Source organism: Gopherus flavomarginatus, chromosome 3, assembly GCF_025201925.1.
Source record: "Gopherus flavomarginatus isolate rGopFla2 chromosome 3, rGopFla2.mat.asm, whole genome shotgun sequence".
NCBI classification, from domain to species: domain Eukaryota; kingdom Metazoa; phylum Chordata; order Testudines; family Testudinidae; genus Gopherus; species Gopherus flavomarginatus.
Genome location: NC_066619.1, coordinates 235,349,462 through 235,376,750, shown reverse-complemented (window position 1 = coordinate 235,376,750; position 27,289 = coordinate 235,349,462). Strand labels below are relative to the sequence as shown.

Below are 27,289 nucleotides of genomic sequence, written 5' to 3'. Positions count from 1 at the left end.
TATAAAATCATGAGTGAGGTGGAGAAAGTAAATAAGGAAAAGTTATTTACTTGTTCCCATAATACAAGAACTAGGGGTCACCAAATGAAATTAATGGGCAGCAGGTTTAAAGCAAATAAAAGGACGTTCTTCACACAGCGCACAGTCAACTTGTGGAACTCCTTGCCTGAGGAGGTTGTGAAGGCTGGGATTATAACAGCGTTTAAAAGAGAACCTCCATGAATTTATCCAGTTAAGTCCATTAATGGCTATTAGCCAGAACGGGTAAGGAATGGTGTTCCTAGCCTCTGTTTGTCAGAGGATGGAGATGAATGGCAGGAGAGAGATCACTTGATCATTACCTGTTCAGTTCACTCCCTCTGGGCACCTGGCATTGGCCACTGTCGGCAGACAGGATACTGGGCTAGATGGACCTTTGGTCTGAACCAGTAGGGCCATTCTTATGTTCTTATATTCTTCAGTACATAGTGTGCCCTTAATTTTCACTGTTGAATTGACAGTAGAACTAGCTAGTGAACTTCCTTGAATAGTCCAGGTTGGCAAAAGATATTTCCAAGTTGTGGAATCCAATAGCTTTTTACTTAACCAGGTCCAAATTACATTAGAATTCTAAATATATGGAACCTTATGCACCAAGAGATGACTGGCCAGGAGCTAACATTTATAAACCCAGGAAGTACATTAATTTGTATCTTTGCTTCTTGTACCAAACAATCCTTTCTAATGTATTAACCACTTTATTCTGTTCTGCTCCACCTATTTGTGACACCCTCTTCAACATCAAGTTAGGCGTCTTTCTGAGTTTGGGAATTTGCTCAATGTTATACATCCTGGTACAGGTGAGTATATACAAAACCCCATGTCCAGTAAAAGACCAAATTCTGCAGCAAGGTTAATTTACTGATATCCAGTTAATACCCTTCATGCTCATCTCACCCACAACTAAACATATTCACAATGATAGCTTATTTGAAAATACTCATTCTGGAGCAAAAATACTGAATTGGATGGTATCTGGTGAAAAATGCTAAATTCCTCCACAGCACAGCCACTATAGCCAGAGTGCCCTGAGTATCATGACTGGGGCAGTTTACATCTCTCAGAGCTGTTTCAGGCTCTTTGCACATGCAGGGAATAAATTCACATCCAGTCAACATTTTAGAGATTATTTTCAACCATAAAACTGGAAACTTAATTTTAAAAATGAAAGTGGGTGTTCTGGATCACAATTCTGCTGCACTGTGGGTGTATTCTGTTACAAATTGTTCAGTCATGGAATACAGGAGCCGCAGGCTATTTGCAAGTTCCCTTATAATGCCATCTTTTTAACCTTGTTTCTGGCATCAGTATACGTAAAAATCCTACATACTCCATCTTTTCTTCAGCACTGTACAAAAGTGTAAAAATCATTCATAATTTCTGTGTCACACCAAAAACTCAGCACATTTAGGCTGCCCTCAACACTTTATCTGTGGTTAAAATGGTGACTTAGAACTGTTGTATTGTCTTCCAACTATGGAAAGGGTTTATGATGCTGGACTCTACCTTCCATATGTTACACTCCTAATAGCTGATTTATAGTCCACAGTTTGTTACTAAACTGCACAAACTCTTCATAGCCCTTTGGCATACTCCAGCCACATTCCATTGAATAATTTTCCTATCCCTCTAATTGTGTCCCCTCAACTCATTTAATCACTTGACACTGGATCTTCCTTCTTAGTTATATACAAGGATTGTAAAGAAGTGATGTTAACCATGCAACAGATGTAAACACTGGCCCTATTTATAAATTTATTTTTGACTATGTTAGAAGTAAGATGTTGACACTTCTTCTACTCTATCAGGTGGCTTTCATTTAAAGTTAGAGGGCAAAGAATTTTCAGCTACTCTAATTTGAGCACCTACCGCACACTTACACCAGTGTAATATTTAACATGGTCCTATACAAAAAGCTCATCCAATGCTAGAGTGACATCTACTGGTAGCATCGCTGTAATCTCTTGTCAAGAGGACATGTATCTAGGTCAGCTTTGTCTAGATCAGGGGTTCTTAAACGGGGTTGTGACCCTCTCGGGCTCATGAAGTTATTACTGTCGTGAGCTGTCAGCCTCCACCCCAAACCCTGCTTCACCTCCAGCATTTATAATGTTAACTATTTTTAAAAGTGTTTTTAATTTCTAAGTCGAGGTCTCACTCAGAGGCTTGCTGTGTGAAAGGGGTAACCAACACAAAAGTTTGAGAACCACTGTTCTAGATGAACTAGGTTTAAGGCTAGATATCACTGTGACCCTCAAAAAAGCCTTTTCCCTCAATCTTGCTGAATTCACTATTTTCCTTGTCTAGCCTCAACCCGTATTTAATGGTGTTTTCAAACCCAACAAAAGTTTCAGCACTGAATTTGAAGGCTTAGTTAAAGTTGTTCTATTACAATGTATTTATCAAATACTAAAAATTTCATAATCAAATTCTAGCTTCATCTTTTCTCCTCTCCCCACAAAAGCTTTGTGAAAAGAAACTACCATCACGCTGCAATACTACAATTTAGAGTGCAGCAGAAAAAAACATACTCTTTTCTTCCTACTTCACTATTCAAGGCTGGTGAAACGTATCTATTAGTTGAGCTTTACAGGTTGGCTGTCCAAGCCGTCATGTGACACTGTTGGTTTGAAATCAGTTTTCCTTTTTCTGATGAACCCCACCAAGACTTATTTTAAGGTGTTTTTTATTCTCTTTGACATCTTTGTCATGGGGCCTATGTGGCATTTTATAGAGTTAGCAACACCACCAGCTACTCCACCACCCACTGTTGACATATGTTGGGGTTGATCTGAGACTGCTTATTGAATATTTGCAGCTGTCCTGCATTATTTACAGGATGTTCTCCTATCTACTACCTAGGGATGTGCCTCATGGGAGATGGTTGCGCCTTCACAGGCAGAGAAAAACATACCATAGCTTTTTTTCCCTTGTATGCTCAAATGAGAAATGCCTAGTGTGGGTTGCACGGCCTAGCTAGAGACACTTATACCACTGAGACTTAGCTAAGGCCTATCAACTAGCTGCAGAAGGTCAGTCTGTGGCCTACTGTAATTTACAACCCCCAGTTAGGTGCCTAAGCTCCATATATGGAAAGTGCCTAATGGCCCTCATAGAAGCCAGCCTGCTGCGTGGGCAGCTGCCTAACCCAGCCAATACGAAGTGCCAATGAGCATGGTGTGGCCTAAGCCCCATCCCCTCTAAGGCACCGAGCCACCTGTGGCTACGCAGGAGCCAGCGGCATGAACACTCCAAGTGCCTCACCAGGTCTGTCCTCTTTCAAGCAAAACCAAGGAGGTGCTGATACCATCCATCCTTTTAGCCTTTATCCCAGTCATCAGAGCACTTTCCCAGGGTATGGGAGACTGGGGCTCACTTCTCCCTGCTGACGTGGAGAAAAGACCTCCCAGGTGGTTGCCCTCATCCTCCTAATGCAGGGATGTCCCAACCGAGAGAGAGAGAGAAACAGCATGGTTAGGGCCCTACCAAATTCATGGACATGAAAAATGTCACAAACTGTGAAATCTGGTCTTTTGTGTGCTCTTACTCTATACTACATAGCTTTCATGGGGGAGACCAGTGTTTGGGGGTCCTGACCCAAAAGAGAGTTGCAGGGGGGGTAGTATGGTTATTTTAGGGAGCTTGCAGTATTGCCACCCTTACTTCTGCGCTGCCTTCAGAGCTGGGTGGCCAGAGAGTGGTGGTGCCCCGCTCTGAAGGAAGCACAGAAATAACGGTGGCATAGTATGGTATTGCCACTCTTCTGCGCTGCTGCCTGCAGAGCTGGGCAGCTGAAGAACGGCAGCTGCTGACTGAGGGCCCAGCTTTGCAGGCAGCAGTGCAGAAGTAATGGTGGCAATACCATACCCTGCCATCCTTACTTGTGTGCTGGCAGCGGCTCTGCTCAGAGCTGGGCTCCCAGTCAGCAGCCACTGTTCTCTGGCTGCCCAGCTCTGAAGGCAGAGCTGCTGACAGCAGCAGTGCAGAAAGTAAGGGCAGCAGTATTGCAACCCCCCATACAATAACCTTATGAGCCCCCACAACTCCTTTTTGAGTCAAGACCTCTACAATTACAACACTGTGAAATTTCAGATTTAAAGAGCTGAAATCATGAAATTTCAATTTTTAAAATCCTATGACCATGAAATTGACCAAAATAGACCCTAAATTTGGTAGGGCCCTAAGCATGGTGCAACAAACCCTATCGCAGCTCCATCCAAAGGAAGCATCACCCTCAGACTGAGCTGCTCAATCCAGCTTTAGAGCCAGAGGTGTGGCCCAAATCAGATACACCACAACAGAGACTCTGGCCCTGCATACACAGAGTTATTATGTGTTTCCATTTACTGGCACCTGCTCAAGCATCTCTGAAAATGTGAACAAGGGCAGAAAGTACATTTAAATAAAGCAAATTAGGGTCTCCTCTCCTCGCTTCCATAGTTCAGGAATGATAAACTCTTTGTTCTTGATGAAACACTGAAATATTTGTACTGGCAAGAAAAAGTGTCCAGGCCACTGCAGGGGGCCTCCAATAAGGCCCTTGATTGTGGTGATCTTTATGCTCATATCCATATTTCCTTTTCTTAGCCCAAGAGTCGCCTCTGCACCTCGTCCTGATTTCCCTCACTCCCCCTGTACTATCTTGGTTGCTTCCTAAGCATTCCCTATAAGCAACTTGAAGACTTTGGCTCAGCATTGCAGCACCTATTTTTTAGGGACCCTGCCACTCAGTGGAATTCACACCCTGAATTAGGCTTCCAGGTTCCCTTTATGGTGCAAGGGGAGGATTACGAACCTGTGGCTCTGTCTACACTATAAGTTCTACAGCAGGACAGCTGCAGCTATGCCACTGTAGTGTGGAGACTGCCTACACTGATGGAAGGGGCTTTTCCACTGATGTAGTTAATCCACCTCTCTGAGAGGCAGTAGCTTGGTGGGCAGAAGAATTCTTCCAGGTGCATCTAGATTAGGGATTAGGTCAACCTAACTGCAGAGCGAGAGTGCTAGGTCAATCTAATTTTTAGGCGTAGATCACATCTAAGAATGGGATTCACAGAAGCCAGAAAGCTAAGCAGGGAGCTGCCTAAACTAGCCAGTAGCGAATGTTAAGGAGAGGGGTGGGCCGTAAGCCCACGTAAATGCACCAGCCCCACTAGAATACTGACTAATTTTTTCTCCATAACTTTGAACCTGGTCCTCTGAAAGAGGCATCAAGTACTACCCCTACAAATTCTAATCTTTGCACCAGGATCAACATCGATTTCTGCTCAGTGCCCAACAGTTCGTTGTGCTGAACTTGAGTTCACAAGTAGCAGTTGATCAGCTAATCGTCGAGGTATGAGTAAATCTGTATGCTTCAGTGCCCGAGGTGGACTGGAACTACTACTAACATGCACTTTGTGAAAATTCACAGTGCCATCTACAGGCCAAAGGGAAGTGCTGTAAATTGATAGTGGTTCTGGCCCACCACAAACCTGAGGAATCTCCTGTGCCCATGGAAGATGAAGATGTGGAAATATGAGTCCTTTAACTCCAAGGCAGCATACCAGTCTCCTGGATCCAAGGAGGGGATTATGGAGGCCAGGGAGACCATGCGGAACCTCAGCTTTTTGAGATACTTGTTGAGGTGATGCAGGGCTAGGAGGGGTTGTAGGCCCCGTTTTGCCTTGGGGATCAGGAAATAACAGGAGTAGAATCGCTTCCCTCTCTGTTCTGAGGGAACTACCTCCACAGGCCTCACCTGCAGGAGGGTTTGCACCGGTGTCGGAATCTGAGCCAGGATCTGGAACTGGTTTGGGAGGGGCTTCAGCCTGCCTCTCGGAGACTGCAGAAGATGGAGGCTAAGAATATGGCCAGGTACCGGCAGGAATCCTCATGGGTTTTAGTACTACCATTGTACCGGCCACTGCCCCTGAGGCCATATGCTCACAGATGGCCCAGCACTGAAATCCGGTGCGTAGGCTGGATGATGCTGCCTCCTCAGTGGAGGGATGGAGTCCAATGAAGCCTGACGGCCAAGGCTATGATGGGCGGTCAGAGAGCAGTGCCTGGGATGGGAGATGCACGTCGTGGCGACTGACGCTTTGGCACTGGAGACTGGTGCTGGACGCTGAAGATCGGTGCTGGGCAGCCGGAGACTGGCAGGACCACTGTGGAGGGGTCAGGACCACTGTGGAGGGCCCATGGCAGGCTTCCCTCTCGAGGGGGCCACCTTTGATGGCTCCGAGGGAGCAAGCGGGTGGTCCCATGAGGTGAGCGGCATCGGAAGGGCCATGAGGACCCTTCCTGCCTGAAACACCTCCAGTGCAGAGGGGGCTTTCAAATGTAAAGTGCTCCTGCCACTCCCAGGAGTGGGTAGTGGGTCCCAAATCGGGCTCGGCACTGCGGTTGGACTCGTTGCCACCTTGAATGCAGCTCTGGGGAGGACAGATGGCCTGGCATGGGTCTTGTCTCATCAGCCCCTCCCCTCTTGTCCCTCCTCAGCGCCGGGGAGCACCCTTTCAAGTGCACATGCCATTTTCTCAGCACTGGGAATGGAGAATGGTGCCGGGGGGGTGGGGTGGGGGGCGCAGTGCCAGAGGAGCACTGCACACCAGAGCCAACGTGCTCAGTGCCGAATCTGAGCAGCTCGGCTCTGAGTGCAGCTTCCACTAACACGGCCTTCAAACCAAAGTCCCTGTCCTTTGGGGTTCATGGCCTGAAGCCCCAGCAAATTTTACACCTGTCCTTGACGTGAGCTTCCCCAAATCTCTTTAGGCAGGTTGAATGAGGGTTGCTCACTGGCATGAGCTTATTGCAGGCAGCATATGGTTTGAATCCCGGGGCCCGGAGCATGCCCTGTCCCTGAGAGACGTCTCCTGATGGGACCAGTATCTAACTTCATTAACTATATCTAACACTAAGACTAACTACGTACAAAAAAACAGTCAAATTCAACCACTGGAGAAGGCTTGCAAATGCAAGAGAGAAAGTTGTTCCAGCAACTGTCAGGGCAGTAAGCAGGAACTGGCAGGGCGTGAGGCTAGCAGTGCCCCTGATATTGGCACATGGATCTGGGGCTCCAGAGAAGTTAGACCCGGCCCTATGGATACCACTGGGGGGGAAATCTCCGGCAACAGTGCACGCAGTGTACACACACCTAACATGGAATGGATGTGAGCAAGCACGCGAAGCTAAAATACAATGCCCTGTTCCAAACACTGGAGGCAGCCCTTGCGTCCTCACTTTTTTACTCTGTTTTATAATTCAGTTACATGTTGTTCTGATTCATTTCACATTTTCAAAGAATTAGATGGTATTGTCTGGAATATTTTTCATATTCATCAAAATAATATGATGATTTAACATCTGCATTAATGTTAGACATGCTCCATTATAAAGGTTTCGTTTTGATCTTGAATGAGTGAGAGAACATGCAGCAGTATTCAGTATCCCAGAAAAAAAAAATCACCTATTACACTCACACATATAATGTATGACCTCATTTCCTGCAAGTGAGGGTGTCAAAGGTCTTAATATTTCTTTCTGCTGCTATAGCACTAATCATTAATGTTGACTCATAGCCATCCATAACATTTTGATATATTAACAGCTTAACTTCCATTGCTGATGGGATTCTTATTTGATTTTCTAGATTTTAGTTAGGTCTGGGACAGGGACTGTGTCTTTTTTATGAATGGGGAAGTGCCATGCAGACTGGTGGAGCTATATTTGTAACATCATCATCACATGTCAGGATGAAATGTTTTGTTAGCTTATTGAGCTCGGTATCAGTTTGAGTCAAACCATCTGAAACATGAAATTCAATATTTGAGAAAGAATTCTGAATAGTGTTTTTTTTTCAAATGCTCTGCATAATACAGAACCACAGGAGTGAAAGAACTACAGGATTAGGTCAGTCCAAGGGACAACGCTCACCGGCCCCCCAACCCAAGCAGGTAATCTTGAATAGAGGCTATGTGTGGGGGGAAAATCAGGATCTGGGGATGCTGCACGAGTGCTTGTGTAGAGTCTAGCTCAATGGGGGGGTGGGAAATTGAGAGTGAGCCACTAGGTGAGCTCTGTCGGTCGTGTGTGTGTAGGGCGAGAGCACAAGTAGTACAGAAATTGCTTCAGCTCTGAGGCTGGAGCAGCAGCTGCAGAGGGACACTATTCTTGCTCTCCAGCTTGAGGGGACTGTTCCCCTTGAAGGCACAGCTTGGCCACATGAGCTTTTGACCTGGGGAAGGATTTGGGCCTAAGAACAAATTACTCTTCAATAAGAAGATACACTAAATTGGTCCGAAGAGGCTTAGTTAGTGATGTGCACTGTCATGTAACTACCTTGTGTCACTCTACAGCAATCCCATGCTAGAAATGAAGTATCCAAAGGTAACCCTGCCCAATCCTCTTCAAACTGGGGAACGAAGAAAGCTGTATGTAATAGGAGGCCATGAGGAGAGGCAAAGTGGAAGATCTTTGAGGGCTCCAACAGAAATGAAGAGGCTTCTTCTCCCTAGGAAACCTCATTTTTATTTGTATTATAGTGGTGCCAAAAAAAAAAAATCAGGATTGGGACCCCAATGTACTAGGTGCTGCACAAACACTCAGTAAGAGACAAACAGCTTACAGGCCCCAAACAGCTTACAAGCTAACTAGACACAGAATGAGAGAGATAATTATTATCATCCCCATTTTAAAGCTGAGTCACAGATGAGCTGACTTGCCCACAGTCACACACAAAGCCTGTGGCAGAGCTATATACTGAACCCAGATTTCCTGAGTTCTAGCCCAAAACCTTAACCACAAGACCAACTTTATTTGGCCCTATGTGGATTATAAGTGGTGACCCCTAAAAGTCATCCTTTACCTCAATGACACTCTCATTGGGATCCCTTAGTCACAAAAACTGGACCAGCCCTGAGAGTTGTGTTTCCACTACTACACAACAGCCCTAGAGTCAATTCCCACATCTGGTCTCCGTCTCTTGCTTTTTGAGCCAGGAGAAGCACCAAACAGTGCTGAAATTCAGGGTGGGAACAAATGCCTTAAATCTCCATTAAAAAGTATGAGTCCTACTTAAGCCTAGCATTCAAGATGAAGTAAGACTTTTCTCACTTACAGAAACTATCCGTAGACTAATTTTAATGTAGGCATTGTGTTATGAGGCATAACAAAATAACGTTTCAGTGGAAACATATATTACACTCTTCACCATGGTGTCTAAGCATTTAGACAAAGAACTCCCCAGCTAGAGAACTAAATTCTTGCAACTCTCCCCCGCCACCACCACAAACACACGAGGAGAGGAGGGTGGGACCCTAATCTGTTCCTTTAGAATTCAATGCAAGTTTTGCCACTGACTTCAGTGGGAGAAAGCCTGAACCTCTATTAGATAATGGAAACTATTCACTAAATAGTAAATCCTTGCAACATGAATCAGATTCTTTTAAAGACCTTGACTTTGTTGACACTTGGCAAAGACTTCCCTCTGTCGATAGAGATTATTCACAGTTCTGCCTTGCCCATGTTTCACACTCAAGAATACAGATAATCTTTTTGGATTAAATAAAGTTAACAATAATATCCCTGATGCTTTGAGCTCTTATCTACTATTGTCTCAGACTGGGCAAAGGTAACAATCTCTTTGTCTAGGAGACAATCAAAAGTTCCTAAAACATGGCAGCTTCATATATCTTTATTCTGATCCCTCTTTTTCTGAATTTTTTCATTCTGAAATATAGGTTGTTTTTTTACTCCTCCCACCGCATGTGACCTCAACTGACAATATAGGGCATGATCTCTCACTACATTTTCTGTTTAGTTAACTAATAAAATCAAGTACAAAATTTCTTGCTAACTATTAGTTTAAAAACTCTTCACAAAAATTAATGTTTATTTCCAATCTATTAAGATTTAAATATTGAAAGACTTGTGATAAAAATCACAAGAGTTGGCAAACGGAGTCTTATTTCCTATATCAGTTGCACTATCAATGTTAAATATATTTCTGGAGTCCTCAGATGATTCTGTCTTCCAATTACACATTCACAGCCTGGAAAATGCCAGCAAAATTAAAGTTAATAAAACGCAGGTTCAGTTCACACTACCTGGACAATATCTAAGCTGTTAAACTGTCTGTTCACAGATCTCTGAACTGGACATTTTCAGTAAAATGCTTCTATTGCTCATGCCAGTGGCCTTCATTATTGTCAGCGTCCAGAGTTCAATAAACGTAAGCCATGCCCCCCAAATTCACGTTAACTGTCATTAATATCCATGAGATTTTTAAAAAATACAAAACATTGAGTTATTTTTCTCTTTTGTTTTTTGAGCCTTTACATGCACTTATGCCATGTTTTCAGGCTTTTCTCTACAACCTTATGGGCTAGAAACTTACCTGTGTTTTTAAATGAAAGCTGAGATTCCCATATCATCACAGGATTCCTTAAGGTAGGGCTTCATGAAAAACACCAAATATTGAAAGACTTGTGATAAAAATCACAAGAGTTGGCAAACGGAGTCTTATTTCCTATATAATGAATAATTCCAGACATTTTCTAGGGTATATCCAACACCCAGCCCATCAAGTAATCAGAGCTCAGATCCAAATTATTGAATTATATCTAAGATGAAATCTTATGACCAAGTTATAGTTCTGTCTTCCCCTTGATGGGCTAGTCCTACTCCTCTTCCTTTCTTCCAGGCACGCTAATGTTCTATGTGCAGCTCTACACTGCTATTTTATATTGGTACAGCTGCATAGATGCTCTAAACCAGGGATCGACAACCTTTGGCACGCAGGTCGCCAGGGAAAGCCCTAGCGGGCTGGGCCAGTTCATTTACCTGCCGTGTCTGCAGGTTCGGCCTATCGCGGCTCCCACTGGTCGCCGTTCACCACTCCAGGCCAATGGGGGCTGCGGGAAGCGGCGCAGGCCGAGGGATGTGCTGGCTGTGGCTTCTCGCAGCCCCCATTGGCCTGGAGCAGTGAACCACAGCCGGTGGGGGCCAGTGGAGGCCAGTGGTTAACCTAGACCCATGGGCATAATCCCAGACTTCTTGGGGGGAAAATGTCCCTGGATGGAGAAGAAAAGGGGGGAAACACTATCTAACTCTACTATGACAGACTATACTCTAAAATATTAAAAACTAACACACACAATATATTTACAGCAATAATGCAGTACACAGGAGCTGAGAACACTGAAGATTCTGATTCAGACTATGTGGCAGTAAGAAGGAACTGGAGAGGCGTCGGCCTACACCACGCTTTATACCCCTGGTTCAGAGCACAAGGAGAGCAATAGTACACATGGGCCCATGGACACTGCTTGTGAAATAATTCTGGACTTAGGTGCGTGATGTGCATGTGTACTCACATGTGGAATACACCTAGGGACCATCACTTCAAGAAGAACGTATTTCTGCTTCAGTCCTCTAGTAAAACTAAGGGTATACAAACTCAGAAACAATATGTTCTCCTTGACTCTGGTAATGGGAAAGCTTTTCTGATCAGAGGGTATGTCTACACTACGGGATTATTCCGATTTTACATAAACCGGATTTGTAAAACAGATTGTATAAAGTCGAGTGCATGCGGCCACACTAAGCACATTAATTCGGCGGTGTGCGTCCATGTACTGAGGCTAGTGTCGATTTCTGGAGCGTTGCACTGTGGGTAGCTATCCCATAGTTCCCGCAGTCTCCCCTGCCCATTGGAATTCTGGGTTGAGATCCCAATCCATGATGCTGCAAAAACAGTGTCGCGGGTGATTCTGGGTAAATGTCGTCACTCATTCCTTCCTCCGTGAAAGCAACGGCAGACAATCATTTCGTGCCCTTTTTCCCTGGATTTCCCTGGCAGATGCTATGGCAAACATGGAGCCTGTTTTGCCTTTTCTCACTGTCACCGTATGTGTACTGGATGCCGCTGACAGAGGTGGTACTGCAGCGCTACACAGCAGCATTAATTTGCCATTGCAAGGTAGCAGAGACGGTTACCAGTTGTTCTGTACTGTCTGCTGTGCCATTGTAAATTGGCGATGAGATGACGGTTATCAGTCGTTCTGTGCCGTCTGCTGCTGTCATGGGTGCTCCTGGCTGGCCTTAGCTGAGGTCGACCAGGGGCAGCAAAGACAAAAATGGGAATGACTCCCTGAGTGAATCCCTCCTTTATTGTTTATCTAAAAATAGAGTCAGTCCAGCCTAGAATATGGGGCAAGTGTACTAGAGAACCAGTGTATCAGAGAACCAGAGAGCACAGCCGCTCCTTGTCAGATCCCGCAGAAATGATGAGCTGCATGCCATTCACAGGGGGTACCCCTGCAACAACCCCACCTGTTGATTCCCTTCTCCCCCAACCTTTCTGGGCTACCATGGCAGTGTCCCCATTTGTGTGATGAAGTAATAAAGAATGCAGGAATAAGAAATACTGACTTTTTAGTGAGATAAAATGAGGGGGGAGGCAGCCTCCAGCTGCTATGATAGTCCAGGCAGGACATTAAACGATGGGGGGAGAGAAGCCCAGCATCCCACTGCTATGATAATCCAGGCAGTACAGAATCTTTTCTTTAGACATGAAAGGGGGGGGGGGCTGATGGAACTCAGCCCCCGGTTGCTATGATGAGGACAATTACCAGCTGTTCTGTACCATCTACCGGGAATGACCGGGAGTCATTCCTATTTTTACCCAGGCGCCCCTGGCCGACCTCACCTAAGGCCAGCCAGGAGTACTCACGGGCTGATGATGACGATGGATAGCAGTCATATTGTACCACCTGCCACCGGGGAGGGGAGGGGAGAGGCTGCTGCTATTCATTGCCGCAGCACCGCGTCTACCAGCAGCATGCAGTAGACATAGAGTGACATATAAAAAAGTCAAGAAACGATTTTTTTCCCTTTTCTTTCATAGGGGCAGAGGGGGGGTAAATTGACGACATATACCCTGAAACACCCCGGACAATGTGTTTGACCCTACAGGCATTGGGAGCTCAGCCAAGAATGCAAATGTTTTTCGGAGACTGCGGGGACTGTGGGATAGCTGGAGTCCTCAGTACCCCCTCCCTCCCTCCATGAGCATCCATTTGATTCTTTGGCTTTCCGTTATGCTTGTCATGCAGCACTGTGCTATGGCCTCTGTCTATCGTAGCCTGGAGATTTTTTCAAATGCTTTCTCATTTCGTCTTCTGGAATGGAGCTGTGATAGAACAGATTTGTCTCCTCATACAGCGATCAGATCCAGTATCTCCTGTACGGCCCATGCTGGAGCGCTTTTTGGATTTGGGACTGCATCGCCACCCGTGCTGATCAGAGCTCCACGCTGGGCAAACAGGAAATGAAATTCAAAAGTTCGCGGGGCTTTTCCTGCTTACCTGGCCAGTGCATCCGAGTTCGGATTGCTGTCCACAACAGTCACAATGGTACACTGTGGGATACAGCCCGGAGGCCAATACCGTCGATTTGCGGTCTGATATGGTAATACCGATTTCAGCGCTACTCCTCTCGTTGGGGAGAAGTACAGAAACCAGTTTAAAGAGCCCTTTATATCGATATAAAGGGCCTCGTTGTGTGGACAGGTGCAGCGTTAAATCGGTTTAATGCTGCCAAAATCGGTTTAAAAGAATAGTGTAGACCAGCCTTAGATTCAAAATCAAGAGGATTGTTTAGGTAATTTGGAAATATCCTAGTTTGTCACATTTTGATAGGTCTATATAAAACAGATGAGTGTTTACTAAGACGATATCATTAAGATGATGCCATCTAAAACATTCACTATATATCTATTTAAGATGCTCAAATTCCATATTTACTTGTTCTCACCTACCCTAGATTTTTTGAAAACTTTTTTCCTAATAAAACATTTACAATACATACTGACATGACTATTTTGAAGGGTTTTTTTTAAATTTTGTTTATTCATTAATTGATTTGATGTTATCTGATTTTTAATTAGATTTTAAGGTCATTGGGGCAGGGACTATATTTTTGTACTATGTCTGTACAGCACCCACATAATGTGGTCCTGGACCATGACTGGGACTCCTAGATGTTATCAAAATACAAATAAATAACAACAAAGTATATTTTAAATAGCCTAATTAATGAGGCTCTATAAAATATAGATTTGCTTCACAGACAAATGTTATATTTACTTATTTTCCTGATGAGGGAACACCATTAGCAATCATCTCCTTTAATGCAGAAAAAGCCTCTGGTTGAAGGGTATGATGTTACTTTCTCTAGGGGACTTCTTTCATTTCCTGGGTTAAATTATTATACCATATCATGAAACAGATGCAGCTATAGCTACTACTAAATCCACTTCTACATCTTTTAAATTTAAACTGGGCCACTGAACAAAATAACCCTTGCCTCATTTATTCTGATTTGGCACTTTTCTGGCAGTACAAGAAACACAGATTTTAAAGGTATGAAAGTAAGCCAGTATGAGACAAAAGAACTTCTTAAGGACCATGACCTGTCCATATTTATCACTGAGTTTTCTGTACTGTCAATCCATAAAGTATTGCAGTTAACACATTAATTTCATTTACTATCAGCTTACAGCTATATAAATGGGATTTGGTCAGAGCTAGTACCCAGTACCTGGTATATATTAAAGCTTTATTTACCTCAATGTAATTTGAAATGGTTTCCTAAAGGCTTACAACATCCATGAATGTGTCTATCCTCTAAACTGTCTTTAATTTCAGTTTAGGCCCTTTCATCTTATTCATTTACTTGTATTTAGACAGATGGATGCTTCCCCTCTATCTATGGGGTACAATTAATACCTTAGAAAGAAATATTGTTCCTCGGGTCCTTACACTTATTTCCCATTCTTTTTCTTCTTCTATTGCTGGACTGCCTCATGTATTTACAACAGTTCTTCAGAGAAACAGCAACCTTCCCCCCTTCCGCTCCCCACCACACACATATACTTCTGTCTCTCAAAAATGTTCCTCCTCTTCAGTCAAAGGAAAGAGTTTCAATTTCCCAATCTTCTCTATTATCACATGGCATTTCCTTTTCTGGGCCCATCCTTGATTCCTGATGTACCCAAATGTCTCCTCAATTTCAACAGAAGTTTAGTATGGTGAAGGAATGAAGGAGTGAACCCTTCTATCTTACTGCATACTTTGGACTGATACCTCTCCTAAAGAGACAGTGGTGTTCAATCTATTGGAAAAAGGGTTCCCTCAGTCAAGTCTCTCTTTCATTTGCATGTAACACTCATTATAAAGAGAATTATGCCAAATATTTATACTGTATTGGATAACAGACTGACTTTTAAAACTGAGTTTATTTCTTCAGAAGCAGGCAGTGATGTGAAGAGAGATGATACTGACTGAATGTAACACTATTTTTTAGTTCTCCTGGACTGAGAGAGGCATTGGTCATTACCTCATTTATTTTATGAAGAATTTCCATCCTTATCTATTTGATAACTCAGCTCTAAATTATGGATTAGATCAAAAGCTATCAAAGAAGATAGTTTTAAAGCTGATGTTATTTCTAGTAAAGTTGATTTAAACAGCTCCAGCATCAAACCTCTGAGATTTCTTTTAAGGGCAATATGAAATCCTAACTCCCGCAAGCCACTTCTTAATTTCTGATAAACATTCTTGATGTAGCCTTTGAGCACATATTACTAATAACAGTTAATACAATGCTAAAGGTACAATTGTCACAACATTTGTCATCTGGAAACTAAGTGTAGGAATATTCTATATCTCACCCTGAAGCCAGATAGATTCACTTCATGGAGCAGAGGCTTTTTCATCCTGTGCTGATTACAGACATACCTCTTAATTTCATTTTTTTAAAGTGGTGAAAACATAAGACATTAAAATCCTACAGGCGCAGTGCTGCTCCCAATTAATTCAATGGGAATTTGGCTATGGACTTGGAAGGATTATGCAGTTCTAAGCATTTGAGGCTAAATTATAACATGCTGGAACACTGGCACTTGGATCACAGTGTTCTTATTTGTTGATTAATGGTCTTCATGGTAAAGAAAACCACTGAGCAGTGGATGTGCATTCATTATTATTTCTACTGTTTATTACTTGTATAGTGCCAGCAGAATAGTAGGTGCTTTATAGCAAGGTAGGACAGCAAGATCCCTGCCCTAAAGAGTTTACAGTCTAAATAGACAATGTACAAACAAAGGAAGGAACAATGCGATTAACAGAGAAGTTAGAACACCTTTTTAGTTATACAAGTTGTGTCTTGAGTTTTCCCCTTCTCCCACAGCCTTTTTAATTAAATTGCATCTAAAGCTTATGAACGTCAGGACATTTCTCTGTAGGGGGAAATAAGGACAGACCAGAGTCAGACAGGTCTGTTGGAAGAGGTGCAGTTTGCAAGAGGAACTTGAGGGAGAAGGGGATAGAGGCATGGTGGGTTGGGTAAGAGATGAGGGTGCCAGGAAAAGAGATGATGTTGAAGTGAGCCTGAGAGAGGCGAGAGGGGGAAAAATATGAAGTGATGGTTAGTCTTGCCACCGGGACAAGGTGAAAGAGGGAAGGGAAGGGGAGAAGGAGTTTTGGGGAAGCCAGATTATGTGAGTTTGAAAGACAGGATAAGGAGCTCAAGTTTGAGGATGGAGGCAAGGGGAAGTCAACAAAGGGATTTGAGGATGAGCTAGGGTTGATTGGAACAACAAGCTAAGCAGATGATTTCTGTAGCAGCAGCATTTTGGATGAATTGAAGAGGGGAGAGATGGGACTCCAGAAAGGAGAAGGTTGCAGTTCTGGAGACAATCAGGCAGCAGGGCAACTATTAAAAAAAAGGTTGTAGGTAGCAAGAATGCATATTTTGAAGCTGTGTTGTGGAAATTTTAACAGTAAATGCTGCGATAGGTGTACTGGTGTCTTGCTTTCCCCTTCCAGCCGTTGTATGTGCAATCAGGTCTCTGGATTAGGGTATTGGTGGTGGGATAAGAAAAACAGGCAGATTTATATAGGAAGAGCCAGCAGGATTGAACTGCAGAGTCAATACGAGGAGAGAAGAAAGAGGAGTAAAAAAGTTACACATAGGTTGGAAATCTTTGGGCTCAGAGAACTACGGAGTTGCCAATGGTAATGGAGAAGGGCAAGAGAAGAAGTTTTGGGGGAGAGAGGAATTTAGATGTAGCCAGTCTGCTTAGAGGTGGACAGTTGGGGATAGGTTATTTAATGAGAACAAGGCATGGAACTAACCAAGAGTGTGTCCCTTATCACCTGATCACTTTGCTTCTCTGTTGTATCTCTTTCCCCAACTATCTGTCTGTTTTTGCCTTTTAGAGTGTACACTCTTTGGGGCAGGGGCCATGACTTCCTATGTATTTGAGCAGCACCTGCTTTATGTGAGCAACAGGAGGCTATCTTAGGAATAATTGGTGCTATCTAATGGCACAGCTCCAGGTTTTAGTACTTTTCATCCTGTCTCAAGTACAGATTCTCATTCTTGCTTATTCTGGGCTAGATTCGGATTTTAATTGAGTCAGTGTAAATCCAGATTAACTTCTTTGGGCTTGTGCGATATTGTTGACAAAACTTTTGCCTTTCATGGGTACTTAAAGAAGCTCCATCGCAAAAGACAAAAGTCGTGCCGACGCAAGTGGCCATGTAAACGTGGCTTTGTTGGCAGGAGTGCTCTCATGACAACAAAACTACTGCCACTTGTGGGCTGGAAGTATTTTGTCATCACTTTTGCCAGCTCATCGTGTTTGTCAGCTTTGTTGGCTCACAGTGTTCACATACACTGACTTTTAGCGACAAGGCCGTGTCAACACAGCCTTGTCACTAAAAGCTGCTTAGTGTAGACAAGCCCTTTGACTTCAGTATTGCTAACCCTGTGTAAGTACCTAAGAGTCAAAACATGCTCCATTACATGCAAAATTAACTAATTAAAACTCTAGCTATTTGCGTCTGATGCACAAGTTTAAAGTGACAAATTGAAAACAACTAACACTTTGTGTTCACCATTCATCATCAGTTTGGGCTGGATGGCAAGGCAAAGTAAAGTCACTTCTCACACTGCTGTCAGTGAGAGAGGGGCATGAATCAAATACATTATAATTCATGAAAGGAAAGCACCACCAGCTACAGAGGCAATCATGAAAGAATACCCAAAACAGTTTTCTTTCAGCAACACGTGTGCTCTGCTACACTCTCTGTTCCTTCTTCCTGTAAACCAGAAGAGTAATCTCATACTCACAAAGATAATCTAGGCTAAAGCCACAAATAATAATGGGACACATGCTGCCTCTACACAGGTTCTACCATGTAGGGGACTGGAAAGTGTAGGTTTCTACTCATGGAGTTTTGTCCCAATACATGTTTTGGGGACAGGGTTTATTCTCCTAACAATGTAGATTTCAGTACATCTACAGGAGGCTGGGCCTCTGCATAGGACACTGAGCTTCCTCTTTCCTGTGGCAGAACAGCTCACTTTCTGGATACAGCATAACTCTACCTCAGATGTGGCTTGCAGTTGTGTATGGGGATGTATTCTTAGTCTGGTAACCAGCATCATGTGCACAAGTTTCCACAGCAAACAGAATTCTTCCCAGACGACAGCGAAGCATGTCATAAGGTACATCTCCCTCCTCACCTCTCGGCTCCGGGTCCCTTAAACTCTCATAGCCCAACCTGCAATTTTGGTGCATTTTGGTACTCTCCACATAGCAGAGAACAGCATATGTCCCAACAAAACACAGTAACTGAACAAGACATGTTTACATACAAAAGAGGGTTTATTGGTTGATAAGGGCAATTAGCAGAAACCCAATCTAAATGTATGAGATCATATTTCCCATGTAGGATCTTTAATGAGTGTGATGCCCGCTTATGGAATATGTTTATTTAAGAGTCCTACCAAAGTTTTTGGATAGAATGAAAAGTAGTTTTTCAGGGTGCAAGGCTGCCAATTCTATTTCTTACATTGTCTTGAATTTGGATTTTATTTCTATTTAGAACTAAATAGAAATTAATATCTAAAATATCTAAAGAGTGACTATGTGTGGCTGAAAACTGGGAACGACTGTTTTCATGGCCCTTGGTGATGTCAATCTGACAACCGTGTTTTGTCCCAGTGTTTGTCAGGAACACCACCTCCTGAAGAAGTCATCCCCAGCAGAACAGGTAAAAGTGACAACAAGCTAACAAAATGCAGATGTCTCTCAAGGACCATCCCACACAGGCCTGTCACCTGCCAAAACCTTCTCCTCCTCTCCCAACCTCCAGCATAAGACTATAAATCAGCTCACTCTGACATGTAGGATCAGACCGACATAGAGAATTACTGAGTGGTCAATGCTGACTGCCTATAGCAGCTCAGCTTCCCCACCACCTGCAGATTCCGGCAGAAAATACAATAAAGAGGTTAGATAGTGGGAGGAACCAGAAACGCGACTAGAGAGTGAGGAACGTACAGTTTTCTCTCACCCACATACTCTTTAATATGTCCTAGTTTTCAAGCTGAAATGGCAGAAAGATGATGAGGGGAAAGTGGGCATCCTTTTTGCTTTCTCATCCCCTCTTCACCTCTCTGTCTTAGGGTTTTCTATAGTTCTTCTCATCATAGTAACTAAGTGTTTAGATACTATGGTGATGTATGCTATAAGAAACCTAAGAACGCCTCTTGCCAACTCTCTTCTGTGTACACCTCACTGACGGCCACAATAACCAAGCCCTGTCACAACCATGTGACAGGTGTTGAACAAAAGTTAAGTCCAAAAACTCAGGGGTAAAATCCAATTTCCAAAAATGTCCATATTTAAATGTAAAGTGGAAACCTAGTGGCATATACGCAACAACCAAAATGTTGTGTTGTTCCTAGAACACATAAGATGCTTTCAGCGTTCAATGTGAGAACTGAGTGACCCAAAGACCCTTTCACCAAGGTCTCTCACTTGTTAATACAATATGCTAATATCTGAGTAACTGGCAAAGGTTGTTTAGCATGTTTCTGGTGGTACAGTCAGCCTTCATTAAAAGGCTCTCCTTTCTCTGATATCAAGGCTCTGTATTTTTGTTTCAAGTTACATTAAGAAAAGACACACACTTCCCTATGCCTGAAAAATGTCAATACCATGGATAGTGTTATAAAGTGGATTTACGTCATTTACATTCTGCTATGGAATTCAAACCCCACTAAAAAAAAAAATGCAGTCAGTACCGTGTAACTGGAACTGGAATCAACACAATGTAAGGCACTGAAACAATTTGAGATTTTCCTTCTTCTTCACTGTTAACAGAGTTGTCATCATATCCCAAGTTCATCGTAAGTGGGTTTCACTATAATTAATTGTAAATATCATGATGCAAAAATATCTTTCTATGAACACGCCTGGTTTTAGGAGTCATGTTCATAGATAAGAAGGGCAGCTCTCTTCTGCTCTCTTCACTGCCTACTTGATAACCAGCCTGCTTTTGCAAAAGTATTCATCTCTATAGATTCCAGGGTTATTCTGAAAATTACATTGTGAGGCTCCTTTTTGGAAAGCAAGAGTGGGAGTGAGCACCCCATCTAGATCCATGCAGCAGCAGAAAACCATGTGATTTATTGCCATTAATTAAATCACATAGTTTCTTGGTTAAACATAGTTGGTTCTTTGCTCATTAATTAAGCCCATCAGCAGCAGAAAGTGGCTCTAATTTGACCTGGCTAAAGAGCTTTTCATCATTCCTCAGCCATGCCACAGCTTTTACTCAAGTACATTCTTTCCATTAGTGGGAATGACCTTGAACCTCCCTTGAATGCATCAATGGTAAAGCCGACATTGCTTGCTTAGGACAACTTTGTGATGATTAGCTCATTTTGCTTTAGGATGCTGAGCTAGATTAAGCACCAAAAATCAGAAAATAATATTAATATTTAATAGTAGATTTTTGTTGGTTTTGTCATGGGCATGCTTGGAGTGAAACTGAAATGTCTGCTCCAAAAATCCCCTGTCAAGCCTTTATCAGTTGAAAATATTTGTTAGACTTCTCTGGGGGAAAAATAGCAGACAAAGGTGACCCAGTGAATACTACTTGCTTCTGTTTTCAAGTCTTTCACAAGTGACTACCAGATGAAACAACCATAGCAAGGGGTTTGTATTTGTTTTTCCACTAGACCTGCAATAAAACATGTTTTATTATGGGTTGACTGCTGACAGCGAGCTTGGCACCATAATAGATACAAAGGAAGACATGGGCCTTGCCTGGAGTAGTTTCTTAACAGGATGTCTGTCTATGCCTGTGGGTTAAGTGTGTGACTGAATGCACCCTATATAAAGCAGACACAAGACACACTGGGTACAAAAAAGCAAGCGTTCTTGTGTAAGAGACAGAGGAAATCTAATGTAGGGTGAGTATCCTAGATGCAGTGTGTCTAGTTGTAGGTGCTATATTGTGCAGGGCAGATTAATTCAATGTGTGTGAATGAGGGCTGTTGTGCTTGGCTGTAAGTGAAGGGGGTGGGGATGAAGGTCTGAGGAGGGCTAAGATGTGCCAGTGCTTCAGCCCGGTTACTGACTGACAGTCTCCTCAGCCTCTTCACTGCCTATCAGTCCCCACCTTGTGGGGCCTCCCAGCTCCTCCAGTGCTTGGGCAAGCGATAGGGACCTGGCAGTTTCTGACTAGATGCTCAGCCGCTGACTGCCAGGCGCGCACACACAGTGCACAGCCATGGACAGCTCCTGGGTGGAGAACGGGACTCTTGCCCCCTTCGCTTCGCTCTCCCCGGAGCCCGAGAACAGCAGCAGCAGTAGCGGCAGCCCCAGCCCCTCCGGCTGGGTGCCACAGGCAGGCACGGGGCCGGGGGGCAGCCCCCCGTTCTGGGATACGCCTCTGAACCAGGGTTTGAGCGTGTTCGTGGGGCTGGCGCTGTGCACCACCATGCTGGGTTTGGGCTGCACCGTGGAGCTGAGCCAGCTCGGGGGGCAGCTGCGGCGGCCGGTCGGGGTGCTGCTGGCGCTGCTCTGCCAGTTCGTGCTCATGCCCCTGCTGGCCTTCCTGCTGGCGTTGCTCTTCGCCCTGGACGAGGTGGCCGCGGTGGCCGTGCTGCTGTGCGGCTGCTGCCCCGGGGGGAACCTCTCCAATATCATGTCCCTGCTAGTCAACGGAGACATGAACCTCAGGTACCCACCTCGCCGGGCTCATCTCCCTCCCCGGAGGGGCAGGCGTCGCTACTTGTCGGAGTATAGGGCCCACAGAGGGCGGCCTGAACCCCGCTGGGAGAGGGAGGCAGCCGGGGGACTCGATGTGCCGGGGGCGCTGCGGGAGGTGGGGATGTGCGGGGGGGTCAGTAGCCGTGCGGGGATGTGGATGTGCCGGGGGGGGATGTGGAAGTGCCAGAGTGGGGTGGGGGGAAAGGGGGATGTGGATGTGCCGGGGAGGGAGGGGAGATGTGCCGGAGGTGAGAGGAAGGGGGAATATGGATGTGCCGGGGGGGATGGGGGGATGTGGATGTGCCGGGGGTGGAGGGGGGAGGAAGGGGAAATGTGGATGTGCCGGGGGTGGGGGGCAGGAAGGGGGAACGTGGAAGTGCCGGGGTTAGTAGCAGTGCAGGGGGTGTGGATGTGCCGGGGTGTGGACGGTGCGTGCTGCGGGAGGACTGTCGGGTTTACAGTTGTTTAAAATATTCGCTATTTTATAATCAGGTCTGTGCCAGCCTTTGCTGCCCCTGTTCCGGGGCGCGGCTCGTGGGTACCAGGACAGAGGAGCCGGTTTCAGGATCTCATCAGGGGAATTTTGGGGGGACAAAAAGACGTTTGAGCTCTGGCGTTGTTGTGTCCCGCGCTGGCTGCGCGCCTCTGGGAGATGCGGAGAGCCCAACCCGTGCTGAACACTTGCAATTATTATCTGTTTGTGCTCCACGGCCCCCTAAGGCAGGCAGGTTTTACATGCAAAAATATAATCTTCCTTTCACAAAAACACAGCTGGCAATACCCCCCATTCCCCTCAACCATATTCAGGCCAATATCCGAGCATCTCCAGCCTGCTCGGTAACTGGAGAGAAATTCTTGCAATCAAACAGCTATTTGCGCCCTGGGCGACTCTTGTCCCAGCTCCTAGAGAGGGTTTTGCACGATAGGTTTGTGCCTCGTTACACGAAATGGATTTGTACCGCCAGCTCTTACTGGAGGCTCGGGAGGTATTGTTCCCTCACACCCAGCAGCTGATGGAAGAGCTGCTCGTGCTGACCCGCTGCCTGTTGTTCTGTCCCCTCCCTCCTGCAGTATTATCATGACCGCCTCATCCACCCTGCTGGCCCTGCTGCTGATGCCCTTGTGCCTGTGGATATACAGCCGAGCCTGGATCAACACGCCTCTGGTGCAGCTCTTGCCTCTGGGGGCCGTGAGTCTGACCCTATGCAGCACTTTGCTCCCCATCGGCGTAGGAGTTCTCATCCGCTACAAGTACACACGGGTCGCCGACCTCTTGCTCAAGGTAACAACAGCTGCGCCGGGTCCCGCTTCTACATACACAGAGGTGCCGAGCACCACCCGGGAACAGGCCCGTAGGGAGCTCCTTCTCGCTGGGGCGGTCACAGGGAGTGGGGAAGGGCTCTGCTTCTTGGAGCCCCACTATGGGCGCTGCTGCTTTAGGATACAGAATGTACATGTTCTAGTTAAAGAATAAGAAAAGATGCACGTGGCGGAAGATTTAACAGATCTACAATAAAGAGACGGGTAAAGCTTGTTAAAGCGTATAAATACCGCCCTACATCGTGAGCACGCAAAGAGTAGAGGAGCCAGCACTGAGAGCAGCGTGCATGGTATCTGTTTCACCAGGATTGCATGTCAGTGTAGAAACTGAGCACTTCCGTGTATTGTATTGATATCACTCAAATCGTAGGATTAAGGCTCATCACATATCTCGTGTAAACCCCTCAGGACTTGTTCCGAATTCTAAACAGAATCTCTCTCTCTCTCTGTTTTCCAAAGAGGAAGGATAAGCGCCCATTGTGGTCAACTAGTAATAAAATACTGCCCGTGCGTGACTATTTTCTGTAAAACAGTTACAGGCAAGATTAGAGTTGACTACAAGTAACTTTTTGTTTAAAATAAATAAATAAATAAAAAATTGCTCTCTTACAAAGACCAAAGGATGAATCAATATTTCCATACAGTAACACTAAATAAAAAGTAGACAGGCAATGCCATTTCTTCAGTGCAACAAATGAATGCTCAATATATTTCTAACCATGAGACAACACTGCAAAGCATGTGCTTTAAATAAATAAATGTTATACATATAACAGGTACTATATCCACATTAGAACTAGTAGCTTCAGTTCCACATGCAATAAAAATCAGTAAATTCCTAACTAACTAAAATAGTAACACGTACAACTATCTTAATTTGGAATAATTAAAACAAAAATATAACAGTTATTGTTTTCTAAATTATTTCTTTGTTTCGAAAATATACAAATTTTCAGTAAGCATTTTTCATCAATCGTGGCACAACCAATTTCTATATTTCTGACTAAACCTTCATCATGCAAGTAATTTGTATGAAAGTCAATAAGAAAAATAACATTAAAATACATTTATGTGCATGTTAGTTGAAAATAATTTCAAAGATTCAACAAAATAAGCAAAGATACCAGGATTTCACCCGGTTTTTTAGGGAAGGATGAGGACAAATTAAAAAAATGGTGTTACTGAGCAACAGAAATGTACAATCTTATTAACTTTAACTAACATTATTAAGTGCAACCAAGGGAAAGAGAAAGGTTTGAGGAAAAGGAATGCATGGGAATAGGAAAGTGAAAGCATGCTGTGGAGACTACTAACCATAATTGAAGAGAATTACCCGACTGAAGTACTATTACAAAAGTCTTTAAACATATATTTATGTTTAAAGCAACAATAGTTGAACAGATGAATATTTCTGTTCATCAAAAAACAAAACATGAAAGTTAAAAATTAAGGTAAACTTTCCAGCAAAACATGCTCAAAGGTAAAGCAAAGGCACTCAGCACACAACCGGTTAATACTGCAAAAATCACTCGATGGTTGCAGCATGCACAGAATACACTAAACTAAAAAGACCCAACCTCTGGGCCCAATCTTGCACCAATTAAAGTAAATTATATAACTCCCATTGAATTCAATGGGATCAGATCTTATTTCAGAACCAGTACCATCCTTTTTAACAGTCAGTTTGGATGGTTTATATCTCCTTTAGGCTTAAACTTGGTATACACATTGTTAGGCAAGATGAAATTTCTTTAAATAGTTTATCCAATTTACACTTTAAAAGAATATTTTAAAGTATTTTAGCAAAAATCAGACAGTTTCATTTTCTTTTTTAAATGAAAATTTACACACATTAATGCAGATTGTTACTATCTTTCAGAGAAAGTATCCCACGCAAGTTATAAATGTTAAAAACTAGTTAAGAGACAGATTTTTTTCCCACCCTTATTCACCTTGCACCTGATTCAAAGTCCACTGAAATTTTGGTAAGAAAGGGTAGCAGAATCTGTCCATCAGTGGATAGGTTAAAATAAGATCTGTGTTGGAAATGCTAAGGGTATGGCAAACTCCCGGGAATTTGTAATTAAGCAGAGTGGTCTTTTCAATGTCCTTCAATCACATTTTGTCTGTTCACTATTCATATAAGGAAAAGCTTCTGCTGTCTGTAACTGCTGCAATAAAATGTGCTGATTTTTAAAACAAATATATAGTTTAAATTCTTTCCTTATACTATTTTAATAATTGTGTATTTAATTAATTTGCTTTTAAACGACTCTAATGTAAGTTTTCCCTTCTTTTTTCTCTGACATATCTGATTGTAATTATTTATTATTGTTAGGTTTCCTTGTGGTCCCTTTTAGTGACTTTGGTGCTTCTTTTCATTCTGACTGGCACTATGTTGGGACCTGAGCTGCTGGCAAGTATCCCTGCATCTGTCTACATAGTAGCACTCTTGATGCCCTTAGCGGGCTATGCCTCAGGATATGGCTTAGCTACTTTATTTCACCTGCCACCTCATTGCAAGAGGACAGTGTCTTTGGAAACAGGATGTCAAAATGTCCAGCTCTGCACAGCTATACTAAAACTAACTTTTCCACCACATCTCATAGGAAGTATGTATATGTTTCCCTTGCTTTATGCACTTTTCCAGGCTGCAGAAGCTGGGATTTTTGTGTTAGTGTACAAGATGTATGGAAGAGATGCCTATAAACAAGATCCCCTAAATGAAGATGAAGACACAGATATTTCTTACAAGAAACTGAAAGAGGAGGAAATGGCAGATACCTCATACGGCACAGTGACTACAGAGGAACACAATTCTATTCTGATGGAGCCTGCACAGGCTGCACTGTAGATGGGCAACAGAAGGGGACGCTTGCGTTACAGTAATATTATATGGTATTTGCGATATGTTTTGGGAACTAGTAAAACAGGCAGCTGGGGTACTGACTAGTCTCCATTATCCACCCATCTACTCTCAGTGTATAAGATGACCATATATTTACTATTGTGCCAATTGCGAATATTTTCTCAAAAATATAGCCTTTTATGTACAAAAATCAACGTGACACGAGATTAGTCTACAACTTCATACGAAGAAGCTCTTTGGTGATATAACTAAGGCAGGGACAGGTACCAGAAACGAATGAAGCATTTTGTAGGAAAGGGTTAATTTGTGTATCACTGATGAACAAACGAGCAAATTAGATTATATTTGTAAAGTGTCGTTCAATTTTATGCATCCCATTAGTTGTAAAAAAATCCTGTCTATTGTTCTGATGATAAATGCGTGGAAAAGATGAATTAACGCTGTATTAATCACTAATTAAAATCCCTCCAAAGATAACTAAAAATTAAAAGGAAGTGCAAGTAACGGTTTCGTTTATCTAGAGATGTATCTAGCAGCGATTTATCTTCAGGGAAGGTAAATCCTCCCTTCTTAAACTACCTGGTCCCTGGCTCCTATGTTTAGTACCAGCCAAGGAATTCACGCGTTCCTTCCTCCTTCACAGATTCATCCACAGGTGTTGGAACTAGGGGTGCTGCCGCACTCCCTGGCTTGACCTGGTTTCCATCAGACAGAGGGGTTACAATTTGGCTGCAGGCTGTCAGCAGCCCCACTGTACACACTGTCCCAGCGCCGCTGGATTCTGTCACAGACACCGCGCTGTCACTGTGTGCCTGCGGCACGCCACCAATCAATCAACGAGCCGGGTCTGCTCCAAAGAAAACGCGCCACAGCCTCCGGCTAACCCCCCCAGCTCACATGAAGGCGGCACAGCCGCTAGGGCCCCCCACGGCGGTTGGCCGGGC

At 43.9% G+C, this 27,289-nt stretch overlaps 1 protein-coding gene and 1 long non-coding RNA gene across 4 annotated transcripts in view; one reads left to right on the top strand and one right to left on the bottom strand.

Moving 5' to 3' along the window:
- The window catches only part of LOC127048379 (uncharacterized), a 56,127-nt gene that overhangs the window by 27,865 nt on the left and 973 nt on the right, over positions 1–27,289 (bottom strand). The window lies entirely within an intron of this gene.
- On the top strand, positions 21,565–26,849 carry SLC10A4 (solute carrier family 10 member 4). Its single transcript, XM_050947868.1, has 3 exons — positions 21,565–22,126; positions 23,228–23,438; positions 25,815–26,849. Exons 1-3 carry the CDS (start codon positions 21,675–21,677, stop codon positions 26,328–26,330), a joined length of 1,179 nt encoding a protein of 392 aa, XP_050803825.1. The 5' UTR covers positions 21,565–21,674; the 3' UTR covers positions 26,331–26,849.